Source organism: Echiichthys vipera, assembly GCF_963691815.1.
Source record: "Echiichthys vipera genome assembly, chromosome: 3".
Classification (NCBI taxonomy): Eukaryota; Metazoa; Chordata; class Actinopteri; order Perciformes; family Trachinidae; genus Echiichthys; species Echiichthys vipera.
This window is the reverse complement of record NC_139828.1, coordinates 11,302,216-11,314,293: the sequence shown is the minus strand read 5'-3', so window position 1 is coordinate 11,314,293 and position 12,078 is coordinate 11,302,216. Positions and strand designations below refer to the sequence as shown.

Here is a 12,078-nt window from a genome sequence, read left to right as displayed (position 1 = left end):
CACACAGTGAACAATGTCCACATGTCCTAAGTGGCCATTTAACAGCAGGTGATTATCTATTTCATCACCTCGAACAAACCTCACAGCTTTCAATCATCACTAAAGGCAGCATTAACGCTCAGTCGCCCTTGAGGTGTGTTTGAGCTCCCAGATCAGACCAGGTTAATAATAGGAGGTGGAGGTTTGTTATGGACTAAAAATCAATGTAAAATTGACATTGATATTAAACATTTATAATTGGTGTTACATAACTGCTGGTTCCCCAGAGAACCAAGTTCAATAGAGGCATATTACATATCGAGTGTCCACCACGAGGATCTACAATATTATTATTTTTGTTGACTCGCAGGAGTTGACAGTAAAACCTTCAGTGGTTCTGTGTATTGGCCCATCTGCTATGTGCCTTTGGTGCTAGACTAAAGAGAAATTAACAAATGTTTATGGTATAAAATGGTTTGCACATTTCACCTGCACATCATGTTCAATAAAGCCTACAGTAAAGAAGTGTTTCACTGTAAATAGATAGCCAAATGAGCCATTTCATCCTCATGGAACACATTTATAACCTCAACATAAGACCATAAAGGCAACTATACCTTCTCTACAGCACATTACACTTGTCTCATATGGCAGTTACGCATTAGGCCTAACCATTACTGTTAATTACCAGGACGCAAAGGGGAGTTAATGTGTCCATGTAGCTGGTGTTTCATTGAGCTGTAACACCCAGTGATTCATGAAGAGTTATGACTCAGGACCGAAACGATCACTAGAAATCACAGTTCCACTGCAGCCCAGGTTTCGCCGGCTGTTCAGTTTATATAGATGGAGAGGACCCAGGCTAATTTTCCAGGTTAACCTGCATTGCAGCTCCTTCACGAACACCATAAAACGAAAGGCGGGCCGTGTCGGTCCCCGCTGCGGGCTACACGGGGAAGATTCTCCGGGTATACAGGCGGCGGGGCTGCACCGATCCGTCTGACTGCCGCGATCGTTTCACGGGACAGTGACGCAGTCAACACACGTGCAAATGTTTAATCCGCTCGAAGGCAACCGAGGGCCGGTGGCAATGCGACACTCACCCCGCACCCCCGTTACATCAGGACGCTACACTGGGGCGATGTTTACTGAGGAGTCTGCGGACAGCGTGTATGTGTGTATGTACGCAGCCTGTCTTCACACGGGAATGTGCGCACCACACACACACACACACACACACACACAGATGATGCGGACTATGCGCGCGGCCAAATGCTGTATCAGCAATTTTCTGTGACAAACAGACGCGCAGTATCATCCATCCTGTAACACACATCAGGCAGTGGATGGAGGGGTGTAAAGCATCCCCAGACCCAACGCAGTTCTTACCCTCAGTTATTGCTCCCAAAAGGCTTTCATTCTCGTCATCCCGCGCAGAGAAGAACTTCAGCATTTTCTCCCGTTACATGTGAGAGCCGTGGAGCACAGATCCAAGCAGCAGCGACCCCGTTCGCCAGCGGAGGATGGGATGAGTTCGCCTCTCTACCACCCTTCTCTGTGATTTCCCTCCTCCCCTGTGTCTCTCTGCAGCTCTTTGAAGAAACTCAAGAGGTGTGCAGAAATGTCCCCCCTCCCCAGTTTGCGGTCTCTACACAGCCCGCAGGACAGCGCGCCGGCCAAGACAACAGGGTCCTGATGCCAGATATGAAAAGCCACAGCTGCATGCACAACCTGGAGAAGAATAATTGTGGATCATTCTCATGCAAAACTGATGAGTCAAATCTTCAGTTTGGATGAGAACGATGACTATTTACAGAATCTCGCCAATGACCACAGCACCATCTAAAAAATGTTAATCAGCTTTATTTTATTTCATAAACAAAAAGTCTTAAGACTGGCTTTAATGACCACTGTAATCTTGACCATGACTGACAAGGTGGTGAAGGGATTTTAACCATTTACCAGAAGGTAGTATTTATCATTTATATATATATATACGCATATATATATGTGTATATGTATATATAGTGCACAAGCCAGTCTGACTCATCTGTGGGGCACCGTAAAATAGAAAAGTCTCTGGTTTGTGGGGATAGTGTCTGATATGTCTGGATGACTAGACTTAAAAACACAGAAGGTTTCTCTCTTCATTGCAGTCCAGCCGCGTGCACATGAACTTCATGTGCGTCAGTTTGCCTCATTCTTTGACGCTTCATCAAAGTTCTCCACCAGATCTGCAGAACAACACATTGGGAATAATTAGAGTGGAGGAAAACTGTTTTGCGTGATATCATTTTTCTTTGCTTCTCTTCGACATGATATCAATCAGACTGAATGTAACAGGGTCAGTTATTTACGGGTTATATATTATTTTATAATTACACAAAATATTGATACCTGATGTGTTTTTCCTGAGAATCCCTATTTTAGTTTGTCAACTAAGCTGCTACGTCTCTCCTGGGGCCGTTGCCTCTGCCCACTGTTATGAACTAATGAAGAGGCAAGCTTAGTTGTTGTTTAGATAGTGCCCTGATTTACATGTTAGCTTAAACATACTGAACTTTATGTTAACTCTTTTATGAGTGTTATTTAACCTTCCAGGAGCTGAAGTTAGCAGGATATTACATTGATGCTTTTGTTCCATTTTACGTGTCAGTGTGTCAGAATAAACGGAGATCACTTACAAAGACATCCTGTTGGCTTTGGGCAATCATTTACACAACGCAGAGGAAACGACAACACTAGCCTGAATAACAAAAATGTTCATGTAATGGTCCATACCTGGAACATCATCATCCTCTTCCTCGATGTCCTCTGCCTTTGGAGCTTTGCTGTCGAGAGCTGAGATAAAAAGTACAAAAAAAAACACCACACATTAAAGCTTTGACTGCTTCATTATTGTAACCAGATCTGTAATATTTTCTTAAAGAATAAGTTGTGATATTTTCTTTTTTTGTCACGGTCAAAGACATAATTTATTTAATTTCCGTTTTCTGTGACCAAAAGCCGGTATATTTCATTGCGCCATAGAACTATTAAAACCACACCAGTGAGCCTGAGTGACATGTTGCTTCATTCCTTTATTTTGATTGGACCGTCTCGCTGCTTTAAATACTCACTACAGTATGCAAATCAAACCACTGATGTAAATAGTCCCTAACAAATAGGCTACCTCCTTAAAGCTTGCTAAAAACTACTGTGCCCTGCTGTTTTAGGAAATTATTGCTGCTCTTACTAAAAAAAAAAAAACATCTATATAACGGTGACCAGTTTTTAAACATTTAATTTACTGTTTGTCTTCAGAAGGAATGAATGGGCGAAAAAAAGGAGAAACTTCAGGAAGAGCAAAAGTGTATCCGTGTGTTATCTGACCAAATGGTCACCATAGTAACTAAACTGGCTGGTGGTGGCTGGTTTCTACCAGTCCTCAGCCTGTTCACAAAGGACTTTATTCTCCTTGAGAAAAAAATTGATCGAGCATTAGATATTTTTCATGCATTCAATGGCTTCAGACCAAATTATTCCATCACATGGTATCAAGGAAGTTACGTTTTATATTCGACTTGCAACAGGGATGACACATGTAAACATACACCACCCAAATCATCCTAAACCACAGAGGGGGTGTTTTAAGAACTCAAATTAAATTGTATATGTGGTGTGTCAGTTATAGACGCTTTTCCCACTCAGGAAGTGACTTAAGCCCTATTCAGACGGGAGTAGTTCAATGAGGAGATGTGGAGTCATTTTTATCTGGAGGTTTTAGTCCCGTCAGTAATCGTTCCAGAGAATGTCAGTCAAAATGACGGCGATTTCCACCTTCTGTAAAATGGTCCGGAAAAATACCTCGGGTAAAACTAGCCCCGTCTGATTTTGACCCTCTGTAAAACATGTCATACGTCAATACGTAGTTTCCACATTTTTTGAGCATGGAGCCGTTTAAAGAAGCACTCCGTTTACTTTGTTTTAGATAATCGTTTCTGCCCTTTAGTTTTGTGTTTGCATAATTTTGTTATATCAGGAGGAAACGCAGGACGCACATGGACACAGGGAGATGACTGAAGCACGTAGATCGAGTAACCACTCCCACCTATTGTATAATCAGGGGTTTCTTAATCCCGTGCCATTCGGCCACTTATATTACAGACGTCCTGAAGTAAGACTATTTTACCCCACGTCCCCACATTAAACCATTCCTGTCCGAAAAGGGCTTCATGAAAACTAAACCACCCTTCTCTTTTACAGCGTTTGTTAGAGGTCAGAGGTGAGAGAGGTCCGGGCGCACCCACCTTGCCGAGGGAACTGTTCTGCCAGTTTGCGCAGGCTGCTGAGGCTGTCTGCTCCCAGCTGACTGAGGATGCCGGGAAGCATCTCTGTGAGCTGCTTGGTCTCAGCGTGGCCCGTGATGGCGAAGGTGTTGGCGGACAGAGAGGCCTGAACTTTGGGGTTGTTGAAGTGGATCACAGTCCCGTCATCCTTGATCATGTTCACCTGAGAAGGGAAGACCGCACAGTTTTTTTTTTACAGTTAAAGCTAAAGGCTCTGGTGTCTACGTTGGCGTGTTACGGCCAAGTATGAAAAGAATTTATAAATTACAGATTTGTCAGAGGGGGTTAATATTTCAAGAAAAAAAGTCACAGATTTACGAGATAAAAAATAGCAAATCTGCGAGAAAAAGTTGCAGATTTATGAGATCCAAAGTCGTAAAAATAGCGTTTTGATTTACACCTTCAGTGTTTTGTTTTACACTCCCTGTTGAACTACGACTTTGTAGCGTCCTTCGTTCATTCTAAACTTCAAAACACAGTATTTTTCAGAGTCTGCTGCAGACGTAGTAGCCTGCACGGCATGCAGCCCCGTCTGCATTCATCCTGCATTGATGTATTTGAACAAGGAGTGTAAATCAAAACACTATTTTTCTGATGGAATCTCCTAAGTCTCGTAAATTTGCCACTTTAACCTCATAAATCTGCAATTTTGTCCCGAAATAGTAGACCCCCTTCTCGGGTCGGTAATTTATTTATTTTTACATAGTTAGCCCTAATATGCCGTCGGTGTCAACGTAACTCTTTGCTGAGTAAATGTTTACAAATAACTTAAGAAACAAGTGTGAAAACCTGAAAGCAGTCGGGTCCACTTGACCATGTAATACTGCATCACATGAATGTAAAGGTAATGGCTTTCATGGTCAGAAGATCCATACTAATTTACCTCCTCTATTCCAGCAATATTGTTGACAGCCAACTTCTTAAGTGAACTCTGAAGCTTTTTGTCATCAGCTGTTGCAGTTCTGTGTACCACCTTCTTCTTCCTGCGCGCAGATCCCTGAAACCAAAGTAATCATAACACTTAAAAAGACAGCACAACGTTACGACTGACAAGAGCGACCGCATGAGAAGAAAACGAAAAGGCTAAAGGAGCAACATAGACTTTGTTGTTGTATTAGTATTTCATAGAAGGCTCCAAATTCAATACAGATATAAATCAAACGTTTCACAACGTGATTCTGTTGCAGTCTACAGTACTGATGGAGAGACTTTGAGGCCTATATGGATAAAGATATTTGAGGGTTAGAGTTCTCTACATATAACAGAATGAAATCATCAGTGTTGTTAAAACGTGCTAAAAATGTTCAGAAAGTACTGATACACACCAGGTCTGATAATAAATAAAATTAGCAGCAATTTTGCACGATGCACTTTTTGTTTGCATAAAGATCCCGTAAAACTAGGCGACACGGTAGTTTGGTGGTTAGCACTGTCGCCACACAGTGAGAGGGTTCCTGGTTCGAGTTCCGGCTGGGGCCCTTCTGTGTGGAGTTTTGCATGTTCTCCCCGTGTCTGCGTGGGTTTTCTCCGGGTTCTCCGGTTTCCTCCCACAATCCAAAGACGCGCACGTGTTAATTGCTGACTCTAAAATTACCCGTAGGTGTGAATGGTTGTCTGTCTCTTTTCGTCTCTATGTGCTCTGCGATAAATACTGGCGTCCTGTCCAGGGTGTACCCGCCTCACACCCAATGTCAGCTGGGATTGGCTCATGCCCCCTCGCGGCCCCGACAGGGACAACCGGTTGACGATGAATGAATGAAAAACCCTTAAAACTGTCTCCATGGTGGTGGACAAACTATGTGACAGCCTCTAAACTAACTTAAATATATCTTTGGCACTTTTATATGACACTTTCTTGTAATTGTCCGGCATGTCAATAGCAATATATCTGCAACAAGATAATGTAGGCTGATAGTAGTGCTGCAAAGATTGATCTAATAATGGTTTAGTTGACAACTATTAAATTAAGTGCTTACTTTTGTTTATGACAGCCGGGCAGCTGATATATTGGCCCGGCAGATTTATTGGTGGAGTTGTTTAATCCTAGAGCTGTTTTTGTTTTGTGAAACACGGCTGAGTAATGACTCAGTGTGGGTCCGGCTTCATCATTACGTGCCAAATAGGGCACACACTGAGACACTTAAACTATACGGTATATCATAATGCAACCATAACAGACTGATTTATACTTTGAGGTAGGGACATTATCATCAATTCATTGCCTCATTATTTTCATAAATAAATAGCAAAACAGAATTAACTCGATAGTTAATTCTATAGTCGAAGATCTCGATATTTTGTCCGACCGCTGGTCCAAAATTGATATAGATTGATTTACAATATAAGGGGGAAAATAGACAGAAATCATTAGATCGATGATCAAAATAGTTACAGATTAATTGTTTATCGATCAGCTAAACCAGCGGTTCCCAATGTTTTCTGTCTGTACACCCACATCACTATCAGACGAACTCAAGTATCACACGATCGAGTCCCAATGTATGTTACAAATGTATGACACTTTTCATTTTATAAAAGTGGACATTGTTATACTTATTTTTTATCTTTTTTACATATAATTGAACTGTCAATAGTAAAATTGGTTTGACATTTGTACTACTCCTAAGCGAATACTACATGCTGAATGTTTCAACCATCCATTCATTAGTTTTAGCAGATCATCTGAACTCTTCAGTCGTTACTTTTAGCACTTTTACACAACTGAAAATGTAGTGTGCAGGTGTTACACTTGACTTAATGTTAATATGTGGATCTATTCTTTAGTATTTCTACTCCACAGTCTTTTCCCGTACCACCCTGGGGTACAAGTTCACCTGGTTGAGACAATTATTTCAACTCTACAGAAATTGATTGCTCAAATATTCAATATTTAAACATGATCATTAATTTTAATAGTTTTTCGCATTTTAGCTGCAATTATCTGAATGTAAGGTTAATTCTCAGACACATCTGTATCCAGGTCGTTATATTAAAAATGTATTATGACACCACCCTAACACACAGAATCAAACAATTCATTTTAATAAACGCTATAAACACACTGTAACACTAAAAACAAAACAAAAAAACATGTTAAAAAGAAATACAAATACCACTTTAAATGGCAACATTTATGGTAGATTTTGGTGTGGTATAATTTATTTGAAATTAATGAGGGGCTAGGGGAAAAAAACTTCCTCCAAGACTGTAAAGGAGAAACAATTATATTTAGCAGTTTCAGCCAATACAATATAATCCTGCATTAAGCCATCATTTTACTTTATTTTAAATCATTTAATTTCTATTTCCATATCTAATCGTCACTCACACAAACAGTGCACATACATGTGATTCATCTGAGCCCATTTCACATTACTGTATACTTCGTGTGTTATATGTATATATTGTTTTTTTCTATCCACTTTAATGATGCGACAATGTTAATTTCTCACTTGTGAGACAATAAATGACAAAAACAGCAATTTAAAAGCATTATAACTTTTTTTAAAGTGCCCTAAAATCTGTAGATCCGATTCTTCAGACAGTGGGGGCACCTTTTTTTATTTTATTTCCTACACTATAAAGAAAAGGAGAGCATTAAGACTCTCACTCTTTCCCCAACAAATAAGCCACTTCCTGGGTGTCAGCCTACCTTTCCTCCTATCCGGACCTGGGCTTGAAGCTTTGCCAGTTTTTCTTGATTCATGTTTTAACCTAAAAAATCATAAAAAATAAAGATAATTTTGAAAGTAAGTCGATGTTATTAAGGGTAACAACCAGCTAAACAACAACAAACAAGCATGCTGCAGCTGTCGACTGTGAGCTGCAACAACAACATGAGATAAACATAAATAAGAACATAATAATAATATTATTATATTTAAAGAGACGTGCACATTAAACACTGATGCAGTAATGACAGACTGGCTTCAACTTGTCAGTGTGTGTGTCAGTGTGTGTGTGTGTTGTCAGCAGCTGCAGAGATGAAAACACAACACAGGGCCTACAGACTCTGTTAGTTCCCACTGAACACAGTTTGTCACGGCTCGGCTCGGCTCGACAGCTCTGCCCCGACCGCCGCACCGACAACCACACACTCCACCAGCACCGCACGGTACACACAGACCCGCATTTATCCCCACAAACCTGGTCAAATATCCACACAGGCATGCGGCAGGAGAAAGATGGAGGTTATCAGGAAGAAATTACGTCACACACCATACGGAGTTTTTTTCTTCTTCTGTGTTTCCGGTCTGCGGGAGGGATTTGAGCCTCGTGCTGCCACCTACAGGACACTGTGTAGATTACACTAACATGGTGAAGAAAGGTGTGTGTAAAACATCAGAACTTTGCTTCTTCATAAATGTAGAAAAATAATGATAATAATAAATAAACAATGGAGAAAGTTTTGATGGTAAAAAAAAAAGATTTCATGAGGTAAAAATTTGGGAAAAAGAAACTTTTCAAAATGCTCATCTCATCTTCAACCTCTTATCCGGAGTCGGGTCGCGGTGGCAGCAGCTTTAGCAGGGGACCCCAAACTTCCCTTTCCCGGGCCACATTAACCAGCTCTAACTGGGGGATCCTGAGGCGTTCGCAGTCCAATCTCTCCACCTAGTCCTGGGTCTTCCCCGAGGCCTCCTCCCAGCTGGACGTGCCTGGAACACCTCCCTGGGGAGGCGCCCAGGGGGCATCCTTACTAGATGCCCGAACCACCTCAACTGGCTCTTTTCAACGCTAAGGAGCAGCGGCTCTACTCCGAGTTCCTCACGGATGCTGAACTTCTCCCCCTCTCTCTAAGGGAGACTCCAGCCACCCTCCTGAGAAAACCCATTTCGGCCGCTTGTACCTGCGACCTCGTTCTTTCGGTCATGACCCATTCTCAAAAATAAAAGCAAAATAAAGCAACACTCTTACAACGAGCCATAAGTGCACGAAAGAGTATAAGGAGAGGCGGATTAATTCAAAGGCTGGCCTAGGGTGCAGCCTACGGGCCCCAGGTGTGCAGGGGTCCCGCATTGGCCAGTGTATTTACATTTTTTTTAGAGACATTTAAAAAATTAAAGTCACTGATAGGATAGATATGGGACACATTTACCCAATCAGCTGCCATCATGTGGCCGGGTTCATAAGGTCATTTTTGTTGTTAAATGATACGTCACTCACTTTTACTAAACAGTACAGCGGCAAAATGCCAGAAAAGAAATGTGATAGAGGAGCACGGCAAAGAAAAGCACAACAACTGAAAGAACAACAGGACCAAGATCGGCTAAAGAAAATTCCTAAATTGAGAGGGTTTTTCAAGGTTGCAGACTCTTCTTCTGTTCTAGCTGTTTTTTTCTGATAAAGCATGATTAATAATGTGGGCGGCCCAACAAACAGTATCCTAGCGGCCCTGACCACCTTAATCCGCCACTGAGTATAAGTGCCAGTTAACAGGGTAAAAACACTAAAGGAGGGTACTTAAATAAAGTTTAAATGTTGAGAATAAAGTTGAACTTTCAGTATCAGTTCATGGAATAAGCTAAATTAAAGATAGAAATAGAATAAAGTGTAAATGTTGAGAATAAAGTTGAAATTTCTGGATATTTCAACATTAATAAATACAAACATCTGACTCTCTATATTTCCCCCTTGGCCTGGCTTTAATGCTCCTCTATAGAAAAATTATGTTTGTTTATTTATAACTTTGTGTTTTACTGTCACTTTACCCTTTTTTATTGATTCCAGCTCATTTTGTACTGTTAACTAGTTTTTTTTAATGTGTACACAGGCTAATATTGTATTTTGTATATTTTGTATTTGCACTATCCTCTTCGCTGCTGTAAAATGTCCCCACTGTGAGACTAATGAAGGAATATCTTATCTTATCTAGAAGTGTGCCTCTGAAAAAATAACAGATTTTCCAGTGTTTCATTATAAAAAAGAAAAAATGGTAATAAAATGCACAGTGGACAAAATGTAGGCTAGTAAAACCATGATTAAATTTGCCAAGTAATATTGTTCTGTCTATAAATTATGCATTATTACTGTAAGTGTAAGTGGAAGGTTTTAATGTGGAAACCTATCATTATTAATATTACCACTTGTTTTTCTATTTACTGTATCAATGTGCTTATTATATATTTGTTCACTGCATTACTTTATTACTCAGGGTTTTCACTTTGTGATCACTTTACTGTAACTAAAGCATGGTTCTTAAAAATGTGAGAGCAATGTGCCACAAAGAGTTCTGCCAACATCTAACAGCTGCATAGCTGAGGAGTACATCAGTTAATATTCCCTTATCATGATTGATTAATTATAATTGTTAATATGGTTGATTGGCATATATAATATTTCTTTAGAAATAGAACTTGTCCACTCTTGGTTGCGAGAGAACATAATTTGCTGCATATTTAAGACACTATGTGATTTCAAGGGTCTCCTTCTGATCAGAGGAGGTTGCTTCATAATCAGAGGCGTCCTCAACATTACCCTCCGTCTCTCCTCTACGTCACTTTCACTGTCACTGTCAAAGAGCTGCTACATGATACATAAATTGATAGTGTGTGACGTGTGTAAAATGTTCCTAATTCTTATACAACTAAAACAGCCTTGAACACAAAATGCATACAGGACACTGGAAACCTATCATCATGTTACTTTTATATTTACCCATTTTACCAATTTTAAGTTAGGAAAATTCATAAATATGAAGCAATGATCTCAAGCACTTTTTTTTAGAGATGTTAAACATTGAATGGGGTCAAACTGACCAGAAGAATAACAGGAGGATTAACCAGAGTCCACGTTATAATCCAAAGAATCCATATCACTTCACTATTCATACGTAAGGGCAAAAACACTGCGCTATACCATGGGTAGTTACAGCAATATCAAAATAAGACAAAAATAACCTAACACATCCAGTAAAAACCCTTATATGAAGTTGAGGGTAGGCTGCAGCTGCCAAACAGAGCTTCATTCAGCAGCATTATCAACAAAGAGAGTCGCTTTTTCCAAAATGTGCAATAAAGCCATGACTAATGAACCGAGCATGGTGAACGTTTTAGACAGATACTGTTCAGAGCCACCGGAGCGTACAGTAGAGGGGAAAGTTTAGAACAAAAAAATGATCCTATTATAGCCTATAAAGCACAATACTTCCAGTTCATGGTGACCACTTTACTCCAAAGAGAACATAAAATCTTCATATTGGCATTTAAAGCTGCAGTCGGCAAGTCAGGCAGATCGAGTTGACTCAAATTTTGAATGTTTACAACTCTCACGCCCCTCCCCCTCTACCACCGAGCTCCTCAGCTCCCTTCCATCGAGTGCTCGTAAGGGCCTGTGCACTAGATTTCTGTGAACGTTCCCGTTTCTTCTCTCATCAATTAATGGCATGGATTAAACGCTACACAGAGGTTTGCTGGCTAATTTACTCATAGATAGCAATTGCTAACGTCATTTAGCGTATGCCTAGCTTGAGGTGTGTACTTGTGATATTGAAACATGCGCGAGGGGGGAGGAAGGGATCTGCTGCGTGTGCGCAAACTGTGCGGGTGGTCAGGATGATACTGGCGCAGTCGATTTTTGCAAAACAAACAACAGGCTCTAGGGGCATGTAGAGGCGCGTTTTTTTTAACTGGATGATTTATGTTGTTCTATCAGAGCAAAGTGTAGGTTTCAGTGAACATGATCGAACAAATATTGCCAACTGCAGCTTTAATGTTCAATAATAACGTTGATTGTCTGCTTCCTGTTATCAGATCCAAACAGCGTGACCAGG

General features: G+C 40.5%; 1 protein-coding gene across 1 annotated transcript; it reads right to left on the bottom strand.

Annotated features, from left to right (window-relative positions):
* Window positions 1-1,826: 1,826 nt before the first annotated feature.
* On the bottom strand, window positions 1,827-8,536 carry btf3l4 (basic transcription factor 3-like 4). Its single transcript, XM_083940275.1, has 6 exons — window positions 8,454-8,536; window positions 7,960-8,021; window positions 5,191-5,304; window positions 4,269-4,470; window positions 2,761-2,820; window positions 1,827-2,213 (listed from the first exon to the last, which is right to left on the bottom strand). The coding sequence occupies exons 2-6, from the start codon at window positions 8,011-8,013 to the stop codon at window positions 2,167-2,169; spliced, it is 477 nt and encodes a 158-aa protein (XP_083796401.1). The 5' UTR covers window positions 8,014-8,021; window positions 8,454-8,536; the 3' UTR covers window positions 1,827-2,166.
* Between the last annotated feature and the right edge of the window lie 3,542 nt (window positions 8,537-12,078).